Source organism: Tenrec ecaudatus, chromosome 12 (genome assembly GCF_050624435.1).
Source record: "Tenrec ecaudatus isolate mTenEca1 chromosome 12, mTenEca1.hap1, whole genome shotgun sequence".
NCBI classification, from domain to species: domain Eukaryota; kingdom Metazoa; phylum Chordata; class Mammalia; order Afrosoricida; family Tenrecidae; genus Tenrec; species Tenrec ecaudatus.
In genome coordinates, this window is record NC_134541.1 from 51,325,479 (window position 1) to 51,350,231 (window position 24,753).

Below are 24,753 nucleotides of genomic sequence, written 5' to 3' on the forward strand. Positions count from 1 at the left end.
GGCTAACTTTTCTTAGGCAAAGGCAGTTCTAATGGTTTCTACTTGCTGTCCGTACCATAATAGTCCTTATTTCACATTTTAGTCCAACATGGAGCTTGCTCAGTATTCTTATTGCAATTATGCACTATGGAACTGGGGGTTTTACTACCGGATGTGTTGGGGGGGCCAACCAGACACATGGTGAGATGAACCTAAGCTAAAATTCCATTAATAACCTGACCTCATTATGTCCCCACCCTGAATGGGGAGCCTTGAAAACATTTTTGATCTTCTAGAATTAGTGTCCATTCTGAGCCAGTATCTAATAATCCATAAAGAGTCTGATTATTTCCTTTACCCCAGTGAACAGTCAGTATCATGAGCCCAGTCCTGCCTTTCACTGCGGGCTAGGCGGGAGCATGTGCACAGGTGCAGGTAAGAGATAAGAACTCACGGCACATGGAATCCAGGAACAGGAACGGGAGAAGCGATATAGGAGGGTAGGAGGAAGGTGGGGAGAGGGAGGGAGGAAGCGGGAACCAGTCACAATGATCCACACAGAACCACCCCTACCACCACCCTGCCACCCAGGGTTAGGAACAACAGAAACCATGGGGGAAGGGAGACAGTGGTTGGTGTAAGAAAAGAAAATGATAATAATTTATAATTTATCAAGAAGTCATGAGGGTGGGAGGGTGAGGAAGGGAAAAAAGAGGAGCTGATACCAAGGGCTGAAATAGAAAGTAAATGTTTAGAAAATAATGGTGGCAACATGTGTACAAATATGCTTGATAGAATTGATGTATGGGTTGTTATTAGAGCTGTTAGAGCCCCCAATAAAATGATCTTTTAATTAAAGAAAACACAAAGAGCTCCACATCCTTTTGGGGGAAAGCTGGGAAAAGAATAATAATGTAGACAGTTGGTGTTGCCATGGGGCCCTTCCCCACAATGACTTGGCCTCCCCTTCATTCAGGGATTATGGGTCTGCAAACTGGCTCAAGTCTAGATGGTTTTTGGGCTTTTCCTTTAAACAGTTTTATTGACATAAGTCACATATCCTATAGTTCAGTGGTTTAAAGATACTTAAAGGGTTGTGCAGTCGTCGCTACAACCAAATTGAGAGCATTTTCTTCATGTGCTCCTCATTGGCAGTCCTGCACTCCCTCAACCTCCCTGCCATGACCGTAGGAAACAATCAATCCAGTTACTGTCTCCACAGATGTACCCCTCCTGGATTTCATATGCAGAAAAATATGCCGAAAACAACAGCAACCCCAAAACAAAACAACTAAGAAAGTAATTTCAATGGAAAAGAAAGCAGAAGATACTTGATCTTAGCCAAAGGCCGAGAAGCGATCGAAAGCAGAAAATAATAAAAACTAGAACAAAATTAAAACGAGTCAAAAGGGAGAACAAATAATAAAGTTTTAAATTTTAACGTAACTACATCTGCATTAATCCACTTTCCAAGGCACTCTAGTGGTAAGGCTATTAATTTCCTGGTCAATGGTCAGAGGGGATTCTCTCGAGGCTTAATCCAAGGGGGACCCAGTACATGGTCTTTGGGCTTTTATTGTCACCTATTGCCTTCTGAAAACTGGTTGCTCAGAATTTAAGCTCTGATAGAGTTCCCTCCTCCAGTCTTGGATTTTATTTTTTACAATCCTTGGATCACACAAGCTGGTGTTTCTTCCTTGTGGATTTAATGAACACCTTACTTAGATGGCTGCTTGTTTTAAGCAATCTTTAAGACCCCACACACTCTTCTTCCAGATAGCTGGGCACCATCTTATTTCTTCACTACACTTTGCTTTAGCACCTATATCTTCAGTGATCTCTTCATGTGGGCGAGTGCCAAATAAAACCACATTGTAAAGAACTAGTTGTTCTTATATTAGGGCTATGATTACGTTTATATATGTCCCTGCTCCATTTTGAAGACATCATTACCGTTTTATTGAGGAACATTAGAAATAATTCTCATGTGGCATATGGTAATTCTATTGATTCAAACAAACAAAAACCTCACTGTCATCGAGTCAATTCCGCATCATAGCAACCCAGTAAGAACAGGGTAGAACTGCCCCCGTGGGTGTCTGAGACTGTAACTCTTAGAGGAGTAGAAAGCCTTGGCCTTCTCCCACAGAGTGACTGGGGGTTGTGAATTGCTAATCTTGCCACTAGCAGCCCCAAACAATTGTTAAGTGCCACTGACTTCGTTTTGGCCCCTAGCAATCTTATGCACAAAAAAATGAAACACTGCCCAGTCCTGTGCCCAATGTGTATCATTAATTAGTCGTTGGTGTAGGATGTAGATAGTGTTGAGCAAAGGAAAGCATACGTGTGCAGGACAGCTTGTTAGACTAAAAGACATGCATTGTTGGCTTGTGCAGATTAAACTGTCGAGTGACTGGACACCATTTTTGCAGACAGTGAGGGTCGGAAATAAGGCAAAACTTTCAATAACATTCATTCACAAAGGCAGAACTATGCTTGATGGACTAAGATGTGTCATAAAAAAGCAAAGAGCATGAAAATAGCTCAATTTTGGAATTGATTGAGGGACCATGGTGCTATGTTGATTCAAGTTAGATTGTTGTTCACCTGATCCAGAACTCTTCTGCTTGTATAGATCCAAGTACATATGTATGAGGCTTCCCATCTATATAGTCCTAGGGGTACCCCACCTAAGCAGCCAATGTCATAAACCCATTTGAGTCAGGCTATTCTGGTTAACACGAAAACTCTTATCCATTACAGTAACCACACACCTCAATTCTGTGGATTAAGTGGTACCGCTTACCTCCTCCTACCCTGGGGCCCAAGTAACCCCATTGTAGTCCAGTACCTTAATTCAATTAAGGTAGCCTCCACTGCCAAACCTGCTGTATATAAATGCAGTCACAGGAGTCTGCAGAGGCGCTGAGACTCCCCTCATAAATTTGCTCCTTACTGTTTTGCTAAAAGTTGTGTCCTCCACACTCCATTTGTGGTGCCTAGGGGTTTATTCTGATAAATCCACACTAATAAACCAGTTTCCCTAAGCCTTTGGAGAACTTATTCTACAGTATGCCACGTACTTCAAGCTAATTTAAGGAAGGCAGTCTCACAGCCCATGCTTTAGTGTACCAACTAAATAAGCTATTAGATCCTTACTTCTGCAGCTGAAACATCAAATGAAGAATCTATTCTTAGTGGGTCCATGTAGCAAACTAACAGATCCAACCTCATGTTCCTTGCGCCAATATTTCATATCTTTAGTAATGATTTCCACACATGCTTTCCATGTTTCTGTCTGTACATGTTAGAAAACTCCAGTAGTTCTTTACAAGTATAATACATTTCTTGGGTTACCATCTTTAGGAACTCTGTTAGACTGAATTATAGATATAGGTCTAGAAGCAATAATAGATAGTGAACATGTTTCCTGGGTGCGTTCAGGAATATCTTGTAGGCAGCTGCCCCAGGAAATGCTCCAGGTAGCTCATGTGGCATCTTAGCCTGCACAGTTGGGCCAGTCTCCTTAAGTGTGGGTTTTCTTTTTACTGATAGTGTATTAGTCTCTTCAGGGGTGGAGCTATTGACTCAAGTGGTTAAATGAAATCTAGGGCTTGCTATCCTCATCGTCTTGAGTATTAGCCATGTGTCCCTAGCCCATGTTTCAGGGTACCATTTCCTTCCGATCGGTGCCCTCACTTTAACATCAGACACCATTCAAGGTTGAGAATATAGCTGTCGTTTTAATTCAGCTACTTGTACAATAAGACTAGATTTGCTAGATTAGGTTTTGGCAATCCCAGCTCTGTTACTGGAAGAGAGAGGGTTGTCTTGCGTGGTGCTTGAGCTGAGATGCTAAAATGCTGAGCTGCTTTGCTTCCTTGAGCACATTGTTGTGTAGGAACACCGCTTGGCAAGCTCCCCTACACTTCTCATCTGGGCAAAATTGCTTGAAGCATCAAGCACACGATCACCAGAGCCTTACTTCATAGTGGCACTTCATCTGCCGGGGGTGGTATTGGTGGTGTTATTGGAAATGTTAACTTTGTCACCTCGCACCATAGAGTAACAATGACCTCTTATCCCATACCACAGAGGAAAGGCAGCAGTCTCAGTACCTTTAACCCTAAGCAGACTGCAGAACCACTTTAGAAGGCTCATCTTTATGATTGCGTTTCTTTGGAACCATTCTCTGTGCCAATTGTATGAGAGTGGGTATTCCAGAGAAGCAAAACCAGGACATGTGTATGTGCATGTAACGAGAGAAGTTTAATTCCCAAAAGGTATGTTTATTAAGATTTCACCTCACAGAGCCACAGAGAGGACACGCAGCCCAGCTCACTTCCAGGGGTCAGGTGCTGACCCTTGAGCTGAAGAGCCAAGGAGCGGATGAGATGGGAAAGGCCAGTAGACAGTTAGCACTGCGGAGGCAGCATCTGCAGCAGCGGCTCAGGGTTCGCATGCTCTGAACTGCGGGCTGCGGCGTGGGTGAAGTGGGCTGCGGTCAGATGCAAACGGCCGCACCAGTAAAGAAAGATCCCGGAAGCTTTGCTCCATCCATAGCGTTAAGGCCAACGCTACTTTGAGGAGGCCCCTCTGATCCATTTGTATTTCAAGTGTCTTTCAAGCATGAGTTTTTAATAGAAAAATTTTAATAAGTGGGGGAAATAGGCAATTCAAAGTGGACTCACAATAAAGGGTGGGGTGGGGATGGATATAACTGTTTTTTAAAATCCTTCCTAATTTCCAAAATCCATCGTGAGAAATGGAGCCTGGAAGATCTTTCTTTCCCCTTCCACTAGTAGATCTTGAGTTTCTGGAAGCACTTTTGCTTAACTTTTAGGCTCTTGCCTGCCAAAGATTTCTCCTCCCTAATCTGTCAAGAGGAGCTCTGGTGGCGTAGTGGTGTACTCATTGGGTTTGTACCTGAGCTCCTAACTAAAAGGTCAGAGTTCAAAACCACCAGGTCCTCTGTGAAAGAAAGATGAAGCTTTCTACTCTCATAAAGATTTCCAGTCTTGGAAACCCAGAAGAGCAATTCTACTCTACCCTATAGGGTCTCTGTAAGTCAGCGTTGACTCAATGGCAGTAAGTTTGGTGGTGATGTTGTGGGGTTCGTTGTTTGGGGTTTGGTTAGAATTCTGTCAAAAGCTCAGTTCCTTGTGGAATGACCGCAGCACAACCAATATACTCACCTGCCAGAGTTGCACTTCCCAAACAGCTGGATGGAAAGTCGGCCACATAGAAATGTTGAATGCTATGGAAGTAGATGCAAAGATTGAACCCAGCATGACAAATATGTCTCTTGTTGACAGAGAGCCCTCAGTTTATTTTAGGCAGCTGATTCTATGTAGATACCACTGACTTCAAATCATTTGAACACACCCTTGTATCGTGTAAAATAATTTTTATCTGAATCGCAATTGCATGCAACACCAGATATTATTTTTTTCTGCCTTATTGCTTTCCTAATCTCTATGTGACCTAACATGACTGAAAGAACAAGTTTGAGCAAAGTATTAACCTGGTCCCAAGCAGTTACCATGTGCTAAGGTCGGATCATACTGGCAACTTCCTAGCCTGGGGGCCGTCTCTGGAAATCGATGGTAAATTGAGAGAAATCAGACTTGCTATAAAAACAGAGATAACATGTCATCGTTTCAGGATAATTTATTTAAAAATATAGACTATTGCATATTTGTATAGACCACTTTCACATGTATTATTTCCTTTAAAAAATTTTTAATTCTCACTAGTATCCTTCTGGGTAGACAAGAAAAACTCCATTTTACAGATGCGAAAACTGAGGAGCACAGGTTACCTGCCCAATACTGAGTCCCTCCCACATAACTCACCAAGTGATGGTACATATATATTTACCTTTATCTCTGTTGGTCTGTGTCTGCCTCTTTGTCTTAGTGTGTTGTGGATTTAGGTAAGATAGAAGTAGTTAAAAAATACTATATAAGTGAAATAATATAAAGTTAGGAAATCATAAAAAACATATCAAGTTAGGAAAATAAGAGTAAGGATTGGTACAAAAGGAGAAAACTCATCTCATAGTTGAAATGAGACTCAGTTCATAAAACTGAGGGTCCTTAGACTATTTTTGGAAGAACAAAGTGGTAGTGGAATTTCAGCAGCGACGGCAAATAGCATGAGTGCTTAGAGCAGAGCCTCTTACTGCCTCAACGTGCGGGAACACGTAGAAACGGTGAACCAGTGGGTCTGCTCAGCTCATTCCTTCTCCTTGGGAAGCTGTGCACTTGGGGGAACATTCTGAGTAAAGAGTTTTAGGATCTTTCATGGTGAGTCGAGCCTAAAGCTGATTTACAAAAATCTTTTACTGCCCTCAGAGCAGAGTCCTTTCCTCTGTGTCTCTCTCAGAGTTCAGCTGGTTCCATTGTTTCGGCGAAGAGCAGTGTGGCCTCAGGCAGCCTGTGTCCCAGGAAGTTCAAGAGGAATGAGGGTTTGGCATGACACAAGCCCTGTCATGTGCAGTTGGCCCCATCCTGGTCTCTTACCTCTGCCCAAGTCTGTTTTCTTAACATTAAAGGAACTATCATTGTGCAACTCAAGCCTGCTGTGGTCTGTTTACTGAGCACTGGCATATGTGCTTGGGATGAGTCAGGTTAGGACGCCAGGCCATTGAGCTATTTACTGGCCTGGCGCTGGCTGACATACATCTTTCCCACAGCTGGGCCTGATGAGCCACACAGTAGTTTGTTTGAAAACTGCAGTGATCCCACGCACACAGACTTGTCATAGAGGGCCCTTCCTTTCTCAGAATGCATTGGGGAGACTCAGCTGGTTTCTGAAATCTCTTTTCCAGCCTTTTCCCTGGAAGGCTCAGGAATCAGTTTTGCAGATTTATTCCGGCTCATTGCTTTCTACTGCATCAGCAGGTAAGGCCTCTTCCTCTATTTTTGGTTTCTAAGTCCTCCTCGGTTTGTGCAGCAGAATCAGCCCTGTGGCTTCTTGATTAAAACAGGATGGAGGGTCCCTGGAGGCTTGCCACTGGAAGTCTGTGCAAGGAGTCATCACTAAATAAAATGTTCACCAACTCCCACGTGTCGGGCTTAAGATGAAAACAACTGCCTGCTATTCTTCGGTGTTATTGTTAGTTGGTTCCAACCCATAGTGACCCAGAGCACAACAGAACAAAGACACCACGTGACCCTGTGTCATCCTCACAATTGTCCCTGTGCCTGAGTCCATGTTTGCAGCCTCCGTGTTGATCCATCTTACCCGGGGCCTTTCTCTTTCCACTGCACCTCTACGTTACCAAGCATGATGGCCTTCTCCAGTAAACCAAAGCCAGCCCAGCCCATTGCTGCTGAGTCATTCCTGACCCCTAGGACAGAGTAGAACTCTCCCATGGGGTTTTCAAGGGCTCCCTCCTTATGAAGCAGGCTGCCTCCTCTTCCCCCACAGGTCAGAGTGCCGGCCTGTTGTTTAGCTGAGTGTTTAACCAGTGCGCCACAGGGTTCCCTCCCTGGCTCACAGTGCTCTGTGTATTGGGGTCTTCGCTACTGTGTAAGGCAGTGCATACTAGACTCGCCGGGGAACCTTGTTAAATGTGGATGGATGGGGGGATTGTGATAAGAGTTGTACAAGCCCCCAAGAAAATGATTGAAAAAAATAGATTCTGCTTCAGGAGAAATAGGCCAAGCCTATTTACTTTTCCAACAAGCTCCGCATGAATACTAGGTGATACATGGGACCAGACTTTAGTAGGAATGCTAGAAGAACTAATAATAAGTATAATTTGGGGCCTCTACCTGTCTACCAATTTGTCATCCAACAGTAGAAGTTACGTCACCGGTATTTCAAATACCAGCAGGCAGGGCCTCCCATAATGGTCAGAATTTAATGGAGCTTCCAGACTATGGCAGGAAGAAAGGCCTGGAGATGTACTTCCAAAAATTAGCCAATGAAAACCCTGTGTATCTGGGAAAACAGCATAGAGGCTATATCTGACCTCTTCTGGCTATACAAGGAGAAGGAAAATCCAACTCCTTCCTCATCAGCCCAAAGCCTTTTGCCATGAGGCAGAAACTAGACATGGCCTTCACCCTCCCTCCTTTTATCTTACTCTCACACCAACCATTCCTCCCATGACCCTGCTCTTCTGTTGGATTTGACAGTCTGTTGCAGTAGCCACGCAGGTCTCACAGACATACTGATGATTAAGGGTATTTACTAGGAAAATAAACAGGTTACCAGAAGCCAGAATCAGACAACATTAAGGATACAGTCACTGGCCCACAGTAACCTCTCTCTCCAGACAGCGGCCCAGTTTATCTCTAGTCTTCAGTTTCTCAGCCACGTGGTCCCTTGGCTGCTGCTACGTGGGCTGGGAAAGCCACCCTGCTCCTCTGCCTCATCGTCTCACAGTCTCGTTGCTGCTCCTCTGCTCATCTGCGGGTCTCCTTGCTTCAGGCTCTGGTCTCTGTGTGGCATGGCCTCTACTATCTCTGCCACTTCAAGCAAGGATTTCAACCATGCTCCATTTGGTGGCTCTTCTTCAATCGTCCCAGGAATTCTCTCTCTTCCTGCTTCTCAAATAGCACTCTTAGATACAGGTGTTTTTTGTCTTTCAGCAGGCCATATCCCCAGGGAAACAAAGGATGGTGATTTGGTGCACATTTTCTAGTACGGTGGAAAGTCAGAATAATCTTATTCATTAGCTTAACAGAGGATACCCTCCAAAATGGGATGTTAACTGCAGGCATAGAGGCTAGAATTTATAATATGTCACGAAGGGATTATGGCTAGAAGGGCCATAGTAATTGGCTACGTCTCAGTATCACAACCATATGATTTAAATATTGATTATATGACTATAGATTGAAAGTACCATGGACTGTTTTAAGGACAAATCGATCAGTGTTGGAAAAAGTAAGGCCAGAGTGCTCCTTATAGGCAAGGATGGCAAGATTGTGTCTAACTTTGGACACATTGTCAAGAGAGACCCGAACCCTGGAAAATGACATCATTGTAAAGTGGAGGGGAGAGAAGAAGAGGAAGGGCCTGAAGGAGATAAGTCGACTCAGTGGCTGCATCCGTGGGCTCAGGCACAGTAACAATGGGGAGGATGGCGCAGGATCGTGCAGTGTTTCCTGTTGTGCGTGGGTTGCTATGGGTCGGAGCTGACTCGATGGCACTTAACAACAACAGCAGTGCCACAACAAAGTGCTGTCTAATGACGTGCTGGAGGATGAGCCCCACGGTTGGAAAGTACTGCACAATAGCTGAAACAATGGACACGACACATGAAAAGACACATGGTCATGAAAAGAACCGAAACCAGGACCATGTTGGTTCTGTTACACGTATTAAGGTGGCTGTGCATCAAGCCAACACAGTGAAGAGCACCACCAATATCTGTGGGGGCTTCTGTTTCAGTGGCAGGCGACAGACATTCGAGGGGTACCCCCAAAGTACTCTCCATTACACTTCATACATTTGTCAAATCTGTGATTCTCTTCGTGGAAACATTTTTCAAACTCCTCTGTTGGGTTAGCTGACAGCACCTCCCTTGGTTTTTCCCTCTCCTCTTCTAAGTCATCAAATCGCTGTCCTCTCATGCCCCTTTTCATTCTCAAACAAAAAGAAGTTGCATAGAGCAGGGTCAAGTGAGTAAGGTGCACGGGGCAAGAGAGGCATGCCGTCTTTTGCCCCAAACTGGCACACTGAGATGGCTGCGTGAGCAGGTACGTTGTCGTGATGGCAAAACCAGTCTCCTGTCTGCCACAAATCAGGCCTTTTTTTTTTTTTTGGTTACACAGTTATGCAATTTTTTTCATAACCTCATTATCTCCCTCACATTAAAAAACAACAACTTTGTTTTTGTTTTTCGGGTCCCCACGTACACTATTTCTGATCCTCCCGGCACCCTCTACAGAGCGTGAAGTTCAGAGAGAATGAGTGGTTTGTCGTTCCATTATCGAGTAGGAGCTCTGGCATTTAACTCCAGGCTTATTTTGATGCCCAAACCCATATCTCCCCACTAGACTATCCACCTGCCCAGACTTCGGGGTCCCACAAGCTGGTTCCGATTAGCTCGCCTCCAGCATCTGCAAGTATGTGCCAGACACTTCCCGGGTCTGTTTTTATGATCTGGATTTGTGTGAGGGGAAGTTACCACTTCCTTGCAGGGTTGTGCGTCGGCCCCATGTAAACTGCTAGTTGCTCAGACTAGCAGACTGCTAGTCTGCGCCCCTTTAGGAATCTAGAGAGCAACATCTTATTTAAATCTTTGTGTGCTGAAACTTGTAGGTAAAGCATTTGTGTCTGTGGTGATTTTTTTGGTCTGTATACAAGCTTTCGGGTTGGGGGGGGCAGTCCTTCCGCTAACAGACAAAGATGAGAGGGGGCGTCGCCTTTAGTGCGCATCTGCACAGAAGTGGCTGTGCTGCGCCCTCTGACTGCTGTACAGTATTTCATTTTCTGGTATATCAAAGACTGAACCCATGCGTTAATGAATGGCAGGAATAGTTTCCTGTATATATTATTTTTTTTAATGATGTGCCATTTGATGTTTAGTTCCCAGGTACTACTTTGAGCAAAATAAACACTTGATAGTAAACATAGGTTGGTTTTTGTCACTTGTACCCTTTCCCTCCCAATTTTCTGAACAAAGCAGATTTTCATTAAGAAGTTACACCATGCAAGCATATATATATATATATATATATATATATATATATATATATATATATATATATATATATATATATATATATATATTTTAAAGAAAGGCTTGTAGTTTGTTCAAGAATCGTTTGCTGGACCCTAGGAGCGTTTTCCAGTCCAGTCTGTTGGGGCACCACGCCCTGGCCCCAAAGTCCACTTTCAGCATTCCCTGGGGACCTTGCCACTCCATTCCCTTGCTGTTCTGCTGCACTCCACCAGTGCTTTGCCTCGGTGTGGTGGGATCAGGTCAGGTGCAATTCCCACACTGTGTCTCCGGTGCTGTCCCCTGTATCGCCCTTAGTCACTGAGGGGCATCATGTCTCATAGTAGGGCCAGCCATGTTGTTCTCTCTGTGGACTGGCTGCTCTACTCAGGAACATCATCCTCATGGCCTCGTGGACCAGGCTGTGTTCCACTGTCCCCTGCCCCTTCATCTGCTCCCGTATGCTCTGATCAGATATGTCCATCTCCTGGAGCTGCAGAATCAATGTCATCCTTTGAAACCAATGCTTTTCGGGGGAGGGGCAGGAATCCACTTAATTTTTGGTGCTGGGGCCAGCCTCCCCGGCAAGCATATATTTTCATGATAGTTTAATGTTACAGATTTCCTTTTAAGATTATGATCAAGGTCACAGCCTCTCCCAGGTCAGGCTAAGAGTATTACTAACACCCAACATCCTCTGGGCTTCCCTAGATTGGTGGAGAACAGAAAAAGGTAGACAGGCAGAAGGTGGTGTTCTTGACATCTTGGGGACGGGCAAAAGAGTCCATGGAAGCCGGAGGCGAGTTTCCTTGACACTTCAGGGCTGATAAGCTTACACTGCTCTGATATCCTGACCTCATGAGTTATATAAACAGCACAATAGAGCTTTTTTGACACTAGTAAATTTTATTCATGTTTTGTCCTTTTGACTTAACTAATGTGTTATTCATGTTCAACAGCCTTAAAATGTCCAGAATTCTCAGTGTGTAGATTTAATCTTGTTCAGCTTTGAATGATGTCTTATACTGTTGAAATGTAGGCAGAAGCCCTAAGTTTTGCCCCTCACATACCCCACCCTAGCCACAGTGGCGTCCTTTTCATATCTGTAAGAACCTCCCCACCTCAGGGCCTTTGCACCTACTGCTTGCACTGCAGGAAATGCTCCCGTCCTCAGGCTCAGACCCTTACCTCCAATAAAACACCATGCCCTCAGTGAGGGTTTCCCTGTTCACCCCCAACACCCTTACACTCCTTATTCCCCTTGAATCTGTAACACACATTCCCTTCTCCTATGTTCCATAAATCAATCACCTATTTGTTTGCCCGCTAGTTGCCTGGAGTGAAACTCCATGAAGACAGGAACCTTCTGTGTGTTGTTATGTTCTCATTCCCTGAGATAGCACCCTGTCACCTCATAAATGATCATAAATAATTCTTGAATGAATGAGTGAATGAATTAATGCATTGTGTAAGATCATTGTCACCACTGGGCATGTCACTGTTATCATCACTGAATATCCACTTGTTCATTTTAAAAAACATTTTCTCCCTTTCTATACCAGATCCTGAGACCACAAGGGCTTCTCTTACAACATTTCTTGAATATGATAATATGGGCAGGAATAATAAACCTTGACTCTTATCATCTGTCAGGTTCTGGCTGGATGTGATATGGCGTCTAGTTAGAACATTTTAGCTTAAGTTAAAATGTCTCTAGGATGAAAATGAAAGGAGATGGAAAAAAAAGATATATCAGTATAACATTTCTCTTCTCTAAAATATCAGGGATGTTCTACCATTTACCTTGAAGTTGCCCTATGCCATTTCGACAGCCAAGACGGAGGCTCAGCTTGAAGATCTAGCCCAGCTGGGAATAAGTAAGTAGGTGCCCCTTCTCTGGGCCCATCTTAGAGCAAATATGTGGATCAGAATCAATGTGAGGCTGAATAAGGCTATAATGTAATGTTAAATATAGCTGTAGCTAAAATAACCCTGTTCCCATGGCAAAGCACAACCTTCCGGGCCAGACTCAATGCCATCAGGTCACCACTGACTCTTAGCGACCTTATAGGATGGGGGAGACCTGCCTGTGTGAGTGTCTGAGCCTGTCACTGTTAACGGGAGTAGAAAACCTCACTTTCCTTCTGAGGAGCAGATGTTCATTTCAAACTGCTGTCCCTGCGGGTCACAGCCCAACACATTAACCACTATGTCCCCCTGAACTAAATTCTGAGCTGCTCTTTCCAAGTCACCGTGCAACCAACTCTCACACTGGGGCTGACTTGCTGGCGTATTCCGCAAGTCCCCCAGCTGAGTTTAGGGAACGCACAAAATCAGCCACAATGTACTGTAAACATCTGTACTGCTTCGCTCGGTCTCCTTCCTTGCTGTGGCATCTTGTTGGGCACACAGGGCTTGATGAAAAGAGAAAATGTCGCATCTCATGTGCCAGGTTTTACTTCTACTGCGACACCTGGGCACTGACAACACTCTGTGCTTCTAAGGCATTGAAGAGAGAGCAACATCTATTTCTGCATGTCCTCTACATGTGCACGTCAGTCCTGCGGTTCTTTGCTGCATCTACCGTGACATGAGTCATCACGCTAGCCAGCTGCGCGCTTGCCTCCTCCCACCTAATCCCTTTGCTGATGCTGCGCAGAGATTGGCAATAAATCAGAAAATAGTACTCGTGCACGTTACCAGTCTGTTCCTTCCATTCCTAGGGATTCCATTCAGGTTTAATTTTGCATACACACACAAACTCTTCTTAGATATGAAGAAGAAATACTAAGAATTTGGGGCTTCCAGATTTAGATGGATTAATAACCAGACTGCAGTGTTTGAATGCAGGTTAGGATTCCAACATGTAAGTGCTAGGCCCCCTAGAGTCCAAGAAAATGTGGTCCCTGGACTTGCAATTCAGAATTACCAACATTTCCCCTTCAGCATATTTTAATGAACACAAAAAAGCTGGTTTTGAGGGAGGCATTTTCAAGAGAGTCTGCATAATTAACAGAGAAACCTGACCGTAACTCCAAGTGTCCTTCTGATGACTTCAAAGAATTACCACACTGGTCTAGCTCGTGGACTGGGAAAGAGGCTCCCATATGATCAAAATACAGGCATATAATGTCCCCATTTGAAAGTCAGATCATCTCCTGCAATCAAGATTTACATGCCTTTAGGACAAATTCAAAGTATTTTTCTGAACCGAAGTTCATATAGTCAACTAGACTGTAGGCATCCTGGAGGCCTGAACTAGGTCTCAGTCTTGCCCCTGGTGACCTCCCTCCCTGGCCCCTTGCCAGGTGGTCAGGATACAGGCCTTGCTCAGAGCTGGGCCGAGAGGCTGCAGTGCCCTTCTGAGCGGACCTCAGAGGAAACTGATAGGAAAGGGGTTGGTACTTCATACAGTGACTCTGGTTTTGGAAACTCAGGTGTCCCAGAGACTTTTCTCCAGCTAATGCTGCAACGGCTCCAGTTATTTTTATTTGTTTGCTTTGTACTTCCTACAGACCTGTGAAAGGCTGAGCTGGAGTTGTATGCTGGCCAAGCCATTTCCCAAGGGCTTTGAAGGTTAGAAGTCCCTTCCCAGTAAGGGAATGCCGTCAAAATGTGTACACACACACACACACACACAGTCTATCAGCCAACCCTAATCCCACGTCAGAGCCTTATGCTCCAAAGATGCCCTCGTAATCGTGTGCTTTTTTAACTTGTGAAGGAATGGCCTGCGTGTGTTGTATTTACATTCTTGTGTTCACGGATAATAACTTTCAGGTTTTTGGAGCTCTCCAGCTGACAGCCACGCCCCAAGCCCGCCGCCTCCCCGTAGGCCTCTGTCCTCAGACGGTGCTTGTCCTGGCTCGCACCAGCTCTGCCTCATAAATGGAGTGCATTCTATAAAAACCAGGACGCCTTCAGAACTGGAGTGCAGCCAGAGCAACGGAGCCCTGTGCTTTATAAATCCCCTCTTCTTGAAAGTGCATAGTCAGGACCTCCGTGCAAGCCTGCCGCGACCCAGCGCCAGGACTCCGAGCGTAAATGGCACCGAGAGACCTCGGTCCCCCCCGCCCAGGCCCCCTCCACCCTTTCTTCACAGTCTGCACACCAGCCCTCAGCTGCTGCTCGGGACCCAGGCCCAGGAGAGCATGCCAGAAACAGCCAGCCCTAACAACCCGGAGGAGGGGGCCGTGCCTGGGGCCAAGCCGACCCCCATCCCGCCGCCCAGGCTCAAGAAGCACGCTTCTTTCCTTGAGGCCGAAGGCGGCGCCAAGACCTTGACTGGTGGCCGGCCTGGGTCTGGCTGCTGGCCCGAGCTGGGCACAGCTGGCAGCGGCGGCGGGGCCCCGCCCCCGGAGGCACCGGGCAGTTGCACAAAGCCCCAGCCGCCCCGCTCTGAGTCACAGCCCCCGTGGAATGGAGGCCGGCAGAGGCTGAGCGACATGAGCATTTCCACTTCCTCCTCCGACTCGCTGGAGTTCGACCGCAGCATGCCTCTCTTCGGCTACGAGGGGGACACCAACAGCAGCCTGGAGGACGACGAGGGGGAGAGCGACCAGGAGACCATGCCCCCGCCCATCAAGTCCAAGAAGAGGAGCAGCTCCTTCGTGCTGCCCAAGATTGTCAAGTCGCAGCTGCGGAAGATGAGCGGCGTCTTCAGCTCCTTCATGACCCCGGAGAAGAGGATGGTCCGCAGGATTGCTGAGCTCTCCCGGGACAAGTGCACCTACTTCGGGTGCCTGGTGCAGGACTACGTGAGCTTCCTGCAGGAGAACAAGGAGTGCCACGTGTCCAGCACCGACCTGCTGCAGACCATCCGGCAGTTCATGACCCAGGTCAAGAACTACTTGTCCCAGAGCTCGGAGCTGGACCCTCCTATTGAGTCCCTGATCCCCGAAGACCAAATCGGTAAGTGCCTACTTGTTTTGTTTCCAATGTAAGACATGCTGCGATTGCATAGGACAGTACACCATAGCTTCGATGGCTGGAGTAAGCTTTCCCTGCGACCTTCATAAGGTAAGGTCATGTGCCACCGCACTCCCACAGGAAGATTTGCTTCTGAAAGAGGACTTGCATGCTACCTGTCCTGCCAGGTTTGGAGAGGTTGTGGGAAGCGACTGATAAACACGGAGAGGTAATTGTGGCAGGAATCTAATCTTAGCTGCTGGACTTCAAAGGGCCGTGTGCCACGGGCATGTCAAGAGTTTTTTGGAAATGTGTGTCTCCGCTGGTGGGTGTATGGCGAAAGGTGTTTGTGCTGTCTTGCGTGAGGCAGGCTGTTTTGCTCTGTTTTGTTTGGGAAGTAACCTTTGTATTGAGGTGTAGCATATGAAGGAGTTTAAAAAAAATCATGGGGAAAATTCACTATCTTTTAGTTCTCTTTTACCTTGAGCTTTTTTGAAACCCCTTCTCGTGTTCTTAAGCAGGCAGAGATAGAGGTGTGCACCTGGGGGAGTTTTCACGGAGAACACACCTGAGGAGCAGGCTCGGGACTCAGAACAAACCCTACTCCCAGAAGTCCGTGGGGATACCTTGCAGGATTCCACTTCCTGCCGGCCCCCAGCCCCCTAGAAGAGGTCCGTAAGAGTACAGTATTAGAGTAAACAAGGGGGGAAAGAAAAAGAAGTTTATGAACCTTTAAATTATGCAGCATAGTTTTGAAGTTACATAAAAGGTGTTTTCTCTAAAGTGAAGGGCAAATACTCTCTTGATAGCCTCATTTAAGAGCCCTAGTTGTGTAGTGGGTATTGTAGGACTGAGATCGGCGGTTTGAAACCACCAGCAGCTCCGAGGGAGAAAGACTGGGCTTTCCCCTCCTGTAAACAGTGACAGTCTTGCAAACCCACACAGTCACTAAGAGTCAGCATTGACTTGGTGGCAGTGACGGAGGTATAGCCTTACTTAAGGGCTGAATTGTTTGTGATTAATTTCAAACAAGGGAAATCCTACTTTCCTTGTTCCTAAGCAGCCTTTTTTCTCCAGAGCAACCGTGGAAGGAATTTTTTGTTTGCCTTGTTCCAGAAGGTTGGCTATCCAGAGCTCATTCCAGAGACCTTAACCCCTTGCCGGCACCGTCTATAGAGCCCGTCAGTATTTCCATGTAACTCCAAAAGCTAAAAAGCTCATTTCTTCCATCAACTGGGACGGTTTGTGGAAGTAAACAAACCTCATGTGGTCGAGAGTACTTTCTCGCTTTTTGTTTTCTTCCTCCTTAGACAGTGTAGGCAACTCTTAATTTTTCACACAAAGGAATCAAAGTCGTGTTTGTTTTCTTGTGGTTGGACGGAGCTGAGTTGGCAGGGCGTGGCTAGGGCTAAGATGTGGCTGGCAGGAATGTTCCCTGGTAGTGTGCCTGGAATTTAAAAAGGTTTAGCGGAAATGATAGCAATATCCACACCCCTCCTCTTTCCCTAGTCCCACCAGATACCCCATCTTTTACGGGAATTCTGGTCCGTCAAACATCCAGGCTGTTCGCGGTGCTTGCTGCCTGTGGGTTTAGGGTGAGCTTGTCAGAGTGATGTCATCATGAAGCTATTGTGGCCACAGCACCAACCAGTCCCCACGAAAAAGGCTCACTACTCAGCCTCACATCTCAACCAAAGTTTTAGTCCCAGGAAGTAGCTTTGAGGTCAGCTTCTTTTGTAGTGAAAGCTGAGTTCAATGACTCCAGATCTCCAAAGACATTGCTAACTGAAGTGCAGGTGTTTTATATCGACTCCAAGTCAGAAGAAAAAAGGGAAGTTTTTGTTTAGAAGATATAGCAGGGAGAAGAGAAAAATAAACAGCCAAACAACCAACACTGCCATTATGTCAATTCTAACTCATAGAGATGTTATAGGACAGAGTAGGGCTGCCCCTATGGATTTCAGAGACTTTACTGGAGTAGAAAGTCTCACTTTTCTCTTGCAGAGCTGCTGGTGGTGTTGAACCGCTGACCTTGTGGTTAGCAGCCCAACAGTCAAAACAAGTTGCCTTTGTGCTGTGCTGTTTGAAGTCAGAAAACATACAGACTGTGTACCTTTGGCCTTTACTTTTACATTAACTCCGGTTCCTGGGTAACTACTGGAAACAACTGTTGACCATTAGCAAGCAAAAAGAACCATAAGGTTATTCATTGGTAGGCCAGTCTGAGGATGTCTCTGTTGACTGGAGCCTCGCTTTTAATCACTAACAGTCGTGTAAATAAAAGAAAATTCAGAGCATTATCTGGCCCTTTTTGGTGACGCTAACTTCCAACCTGTCTGCTTTTGAGCAACATAGCAAGTTATAAAAATTCCATAGAGACGCCATTAAGTAAAGTACCATAGGCTAACTGCATTTTTAAGGGGAATCTTTTTAATTATATTAAGTAAAATAACTTCGTGTACAACATGCTGACCATCTACTGTGCAGCTTCAGAAGAATGTAACTTTTCACTATAAATCTAAGGGCCTGCTGTGCTGTGGGGTAAGCATGGGGCTGTTCACCACAAGGTCAGGGGTTCAACCTTGACTCCTCAAGGGAGAAAGGTGACACTATCTGCTCCTGAAAGATTGTGTCTCGGGACCCGATGCGGGGTAATTGTAAGTTGGAATTGACTCAATGGTCGTGGGTTAGACTTAGATTTGCATGAACTAAGAATGCAGGTGGCACTTATGGGGCATCTAGTATGAGCTGGCAGCCTACGAAGGCTACTTGGTTCTTGCCTTATCCACTGAAACAGAATTCACCATCTTCTGTTAGAAGGAGCAAGGTAAGTCTTTCCCAAGTGGAGCAATATGTCCCAAAGCCATACCAGGTAGCAATGAGCAGATTCAGTATTTGAACTTTGTTCTGTGACTTGAACCCAATATTTTTCTAACTGCTTTTTGTTTCTAGATTCCCTTCAATGTCCTTACAACTTCTCTCAGAAATTGAGGGAGATTGTCAGCGTACACTAACCCTTTATGAACAAAGACTTTATTAACCAATGTCTGCTGAGGTCTGGACGTGCCCTCTGTAGGCATCACCACATGTTGTATCAAATAGGTCAGTTTGCAGCTACTGATGTGGGTTTTTACTTAGGAGCATCACAGCCAATTTACTCAGAAGTTAGAGCAAGAAAGAGAAGGTTTATTAGAAGGTCAGCAGCGAGGGGATTGGCAGCAACACAGGCAGTCGTGATGGCATCCTATTCGAAATCAGAATGCATACCTTTTACTTTGGGAAGTCACATGCGGATGTATTACATTAACTTGGGTTTCAGAATAATCTGGGAGACAACTGGTAACCATGTGCAAGCAAACAGAACCATAAGGTGCTTTCAGTTTTAGGCTAGTCTCAGGATGTGTGTCTGTTGACTTACCAGCTAACAAGATCACTAACAGTTATAAAAATAAGAGAAGACTCTCAGAATGATTTAGCCTTTCAGATAACATACACATCTAACCTGTTTGCCTCTGAAAAACTCAGCAAGATTTAAAAATTCCATAGAGATGGCATTAAGTAAAGAACCTTCGGCTAACCGCATCGGGCTACAAGATCATCACCATTATCCCTGTGGCTTCGCCCACGAAACCTTCATTCTTTTTGCCTTTATACTACTTCCTTCTATTTTTGAACCCACTCTGCCTCATTGACTCAGTCCTGATTCATGGTGATCCTATAGGACAGAAAACTACTCCTTGAGGTTTCTAAGACTATAAATCTTTATCGGATAAGACTGCTTCATCTTTCTTTTCCAAAGAAGCTGGTGGATTTGAACTGACAGCCCCAGCAATTACCTCACTGAACCCCCAGGGCTCCTTTATGTTTTAAACGTACAGGAAAAGTGCTGGACATTTAGAATTAGGAGTACAGTAAACAAGTTACCCTGAACAACTTATAACAAGAGAAAGAAGTGGCCCCAATTATTGTGAAATTTGTGAGCTGTTCACTGCACAGTAGCAAGAAAGCATAAGCAAGCCTGTGCTTACTGGATATTCCATCTCTATCAGGGATTACAAACTTGTAAAAGAGGCTTTGATTCTTGTAGGAAGATGCTGTGCGGTTGAGAGAGGGGCAGATGGCAGCTAGACCTAGAAACAGACTCTTTGATGTGGTGGAAAACGTCAAATTGTTGATTACAGATTAGTAAAGAAATGCAAGTAAGCCCAAGCTTTCCTTTGTTTATTTGATCATCCAACCCTGCCTGTAAGAGCTGAAACTTGATGGGACTGCCTTGCTTTTTAAGCCTAGCAACCTGTCTGCCTTTGATAGGGCACTATCTTTCCATTTTTTCTGTCAATATTAGTGGAAAATAGTTAAGTTTTCCTTTTTTGATATATTTCTACTTTAGACAAGTGCTCCTTTTACGGGTTTTGTTGCATTCGAAAACCAAAACTTTGAATGCATGATTTACTAGATTAGGGCTCTTCCCAAGACAATGGGTGTAGCCTAGTTATATGTGTTTCACGTGTTCCTACATAAAACATTTACTGACTTATTCATACACGAACTCCTTTGAGCTTCATAACCAATTTGAAGTTGGTATGTACGTAGGCATAATTTATATTTTCAAATAGAAGAATTGAGGCCAAGCTGTGGAAAGTCGCTGCCCCCTGACAAGAGTTCTAGGACCAGTCTCACTGTACAGCCAAAGCTGGATACCAGGTTGACTCGAGAAATTCTACGTTTATTCCCGCAAACGCGGCAACAACAGTGTGACTTCTTCCTCCAAACTGTTTCAGAAATTCTGTCAAAATCCAGCAAGTTTTCTACCTTAAACTGTGACAAGGAACAAGCAGTGCAAGGACAGTTTCCACGATGATCAGAGACTTCCTAGCAGTGGGAGAAAGGGAACAAGGTTCACAGGAAAAGTTTACATTTTCCCAAGGAATTATCAGACCATCCCTTGATAGCTTCATTACTGCCGGGGCTGTTGGACTGGTGCCCCGTAGGTTAAAATCCCGAATTACTTTACATGTCCCGTGTTTGCTTAGCAGTAGGCTGACTCTTTCACCCCCTCTACCTGAGTGGCTTGCAAAGGGTTGCACTCCTGGTAAGATTGGAAGCTCAGATTTGATCCTATATCTTCAAACTCCTGGTTGTGTGCTTGCTCCCATTAGTTCTTATTTCCTGGGAAGAACAGCAGGCCACTGTCACTCTGAATGCCATCCCCAAAATCCAAAGCCTTGAGCGGGTTCAGGATGGATGGCTACTAATGCTCACAAAGCTTTTCCAGAATGTCAGGTAGAGTTTTCTGCTTGAGGAAAAAAAAAAATCAATCTTCCTTTCCCACAACTTCTGAAGGAGATAGTGCTGACCTACATGACAAAGGTTTTAACTTAAAGCCATAGCTTACACAAAGTTTACACTTGAAATCAAGAAGGAGGAGTCAACCTGTCACTAGTTCAACCAATAGAGAATTGGAGCAGTCATTCATAAGTATAAAGGACCAAGGAATGTGTGTGCTTGCATCTCTCTAGAATATAGAGGTCTTCTTGTGGATTTTTAGTTGCATGAAGAAAAAGCCAACAAAGAAACCACATAGTTCTCACTCACTCCCATTATCCATGTGCTGATATTGCTGCCTTTCAGACCAGGCCTTTCTAAACAGGTATGAAATGATAAGCAATCAGCCGGTCTCCAAAATGAAAAAAAGCCAATTCTGTCCTACATGGACAATTTGCAATTCATTCAGACTACTTTTGAAAGCTCTTTCTTCAGAAGGCATTCCTTTTAGAGGGTCTTGAATAAATCATAGTTAAATCACATCAGCTTGGCTCCTCTGCTTGTAGAATAAAACTAAAGAGGGTAACCCCACACCCCCGCAAACCCAGAAATGCCCACTGCCATCAAGTCAAGTTTGACTTAGAGGTTTCCAATGCTGTAAATCTTTATGAAAGCATAGAACCTCATCTTTCTTCTGCAGAGCCACTGGTGAGGGTGAGTTTGAACCACCAACTTTGCAGTCACAGCTCAGCATGTACCCACCAGAACTCCAAAGGAACAACCAGCCAATCAACTGTCATCAAGTTAATCTGTAGAAACTCTATAGAACACAGTAGGACTGCTCCCTAGAAGATCTGAGGTTATAAATCTGTACAGGAACAGATAGCCTCATCTCTCTCCTGTGGTGAGAAATCCAACACATAACTCACTACCTGGTGTCTTGGGCTCAAAAAAGATGAATTAATCTCATGGAACCTAGCTCTCTTTGTCCACTGCAAGGCCCCTCCTTATGACTTGGTTCTAGAGAGCCATCTAGCCTCTCATGCTCCCATCGTGTCTCTGTTACACACAGAGACAGACAAGTACTTTATAAAGTGTGTACATATTTTCAGGCCCTACTAGGTTCAAGGTCTGAACCTAATAACTTCACAGGCAGACGGAGTTTTCTCATTACTAGTGCTTCACGCTATTAGGAAGGCGTCACATTGCTTGTTACACCAGCATGTGGCCCTTCCTAGTGAACTTTCATGCCAATACCATTCTCACTTCAGTATTTTTCAATGGGAAAACTTAGTCTAAAGTTTCTAATAATCTCCATTTTGCAGAGTTTTTGATTCTGTGATTAATATTTTTATTTTATCTAGAGGATGTCAATCTTAGGAAAGTATTCTGTTTTTTAGTGTTGCTTCAAGAAAAACAAAATGTTTTCAATCCCGAAGTTATTAGCAATTGTGGATATCAGGTGAGTCTTGACTGAAAGTTTGCTCAGGTAGAGGCAGTGAGAGGAGGAAAGGCTCGAGCAGATGCATTGGCATGGGGGCTGCACCAAGGGACTCAAGCATGGGAGCACTGGTGAGGATGGCGCCGGACTGGGCGATGTCTCATGTTGTGTAGAAGGGCCTTATGGGTCACAACAAGTCCACGGCACCTAACAACTGCATTTCATGTTCACCTCATCCAATTTTCCTAGTTCCACACTTTGTACTTTGCACATTCAGATTATTAACTGATATTTTCAGCTGTTTCTTCTCATTTTGAATCATGCCCCATCAGCAAATGAAGGTACCAACAGCTTTACTTCCACAAGCGTTACGCCATCCCCATCCTGAGGACCAACTCTGCTTTATGAAGACAGCTATTCCTTAAGCATAGTTTGAGGGCCTTCTGACCTGAGAGTCTCATCTTCTGGCCCCTGTCTCTGACACGGTTCTACTTCTTTTCATGAGGCTCTCAGGATCTATCAGTAGTTCAGTCTGTCCCTAACGTGTTCTATGGCTAGTTCCTCAGGAGCGCACAGCCAATTCCTTCTTCCTAGTCTCTAAGTTCCACTGAAGCCTTTCCACTTTGAGACCCTGCTGGCATTTGAAATACTAGTGACATCGCTTCCAGCATCACAGCCACACACAAGCCACCACAGAATGACAACCTAGAGATAATCCCATGCTGCACTGAAAGCAGTAGCCAAAAACAGAGCTCCAATTAAAATATTTCAACAAGCCAATGAATCTCTGAAAACACTCACTCATTACCCTAGGGCAGCTGGAAGACCACTACTTGGTCAACTGAATGGAGGTGAACCATTTTTGTAACCATCAAATTGCTCAGCTTATAGAACAACATCGTTACTATCATATGCAAGTAAAACTTTGCTGAAGAGCATCCAACAGTGGTTACAGTAGTACATTGACAGGGAACTTCCAGAGATTCAGATGGATTTAGAAGGGAACATGAACAAGGGATATCATTACTGATGTCAGATGCATGTTGGCTGAAAGCAGAGGTAGCAGAATGAGGTTTACTTGTGATTCAGTGACCGGGCTGAGGCATTTGAATAAGTGGATCAAAGCAAACTATGGACAGTCCTGAGAAGAGCAGTCATCTCAGAATACCACATCGTGCTCATGCCGAACCTGGTCCTGCATCAAGAGGCAGTTGTGCGAACAGAACAAGGGAATCTGCAAGGTTTAAATCAGGAGAAGGTTATATCCTCTGACAATACTGATTCCATCTGTATGCTGAAAATAACTTGAGAAGCAGGATTATAAGAAGAAGGTGGTATCAGGATTGAATTAAGACTTATTAGCAGCACGCAATATGCAGCTGGCTCAACCTCCCTTGGTGAAAGTGAGGAGAACTTGGAGCACTTACTGAAGAAGGTCAAGGATCGCAGCCCTCAGTACGGATGACAACTCACAAGTAAAGAAACCCAAATTCCCACACCTGGACCAGTAGGTAGCATCATGATCCATGGAGAACAGATTGATGTTGTCAAGGATTTTGTCTGGCTTTGATCCACAATCGGTGCTCATGGAAGAAGCGATCAAGAGATCAAATGAAGCACTGCATTAGTTAAGTCTGCTGCACAAGACTTCGTATTATAGTGTTGAAGAACAGTGACGTTCCTTTCAGGACCAACATGCACCGAGTCAAGGTGTTTTCATTCACTCCATTCACATGTGTAAGTTGGACAATCAATAAAGAGGACCAGAGAAGAATGGATGTATTTCAAGTATGTTGCCAGCAAAAAATATTAAAAGTACCATGGAACTTCCAAAAAAACCCACACAAATCTATCTCGGAAGAAATACAGCCAGAATGCACCTTAGAGTTATGGATGATGAGACTTTGTCTCACATGCTCTGGCCGTCAGGAGAGACCCATCCCTGGAGAAGGAACTCGTGCATGGACAGTGAAACCAAAGAGACCCTCCACAAGATGGAGCGACACAGTGACGGCACGGGACCGGGCAGTGTTTCATTCTGCTTTAAACGGGAACGAACAACTGCAACATGAATATCACTGATGCCACTAAACTCGATCCCTGGCCCATGTAATATTTGCCAGGTTTCTCCACTATAAAGTTACCTTTTCTCATTGTCCAGGCTTCCTCGTTGGAAACAAGTCACTAAATCTGCCCCCATGCAAAGGATAGAGGATCATTCCGCTTCACCTGCTAGAGTGGGGAGAAGCTATATAAACGTTTGGGGATTTCATAAGGAAGATCTGCCTCCTCTCCCTTGCCAGAAAAGCTTTTTACTAGAAGGCCCTTCCTTGTATCAGCATAACAGATTTAACATAAAATGGTACATGGAGACAACCTATACTCTTCCGTTTCCTAATGTGGATTCTGCTGAAACCACCCTTCCACGTGGTTCCTCCTGGGGTTTTTTTGCTTCCTCTGTCAGGACTTAGAGCCACCT

The 24,753-nt window shown here is 44.9% G+C and overlaps 1 protein-coding gene across 3 annotated transcripts in view; it reads left to right on the top strand.

Moving 5' to 3' along the window:
* RIN2 (Ras and Rab interactor 2) overlaps nucleotides 1–24,753 on the top strand; it is a 189,684-nt gene that overhangs the window by 139,942 nt on the left and 24,989 nt on the right. For all 3 annotated transcript variants that reach the window (XM_075564038.1, XM_075564037.1, XM_075564039.1), the window contains exons 6-8: nucleotides 6,812–6,884; nucleotides 12,446–12,537; nucleotides 14,441–15,571. In XM_075564038.1, coding sequence (XP_075420153.1) covers nucleotides 6,812–6,884; nucleotides 12,446–12,537; nucleotides 14,441–15,571 — 1,296 coding nt within the window. The remainder of the gene's footprint in view (nucleotides 1–6,811; nucleotides 6,885–12,445; nucleotides 12,538–14,440; nucleotides 15,572–24,753) is intronic.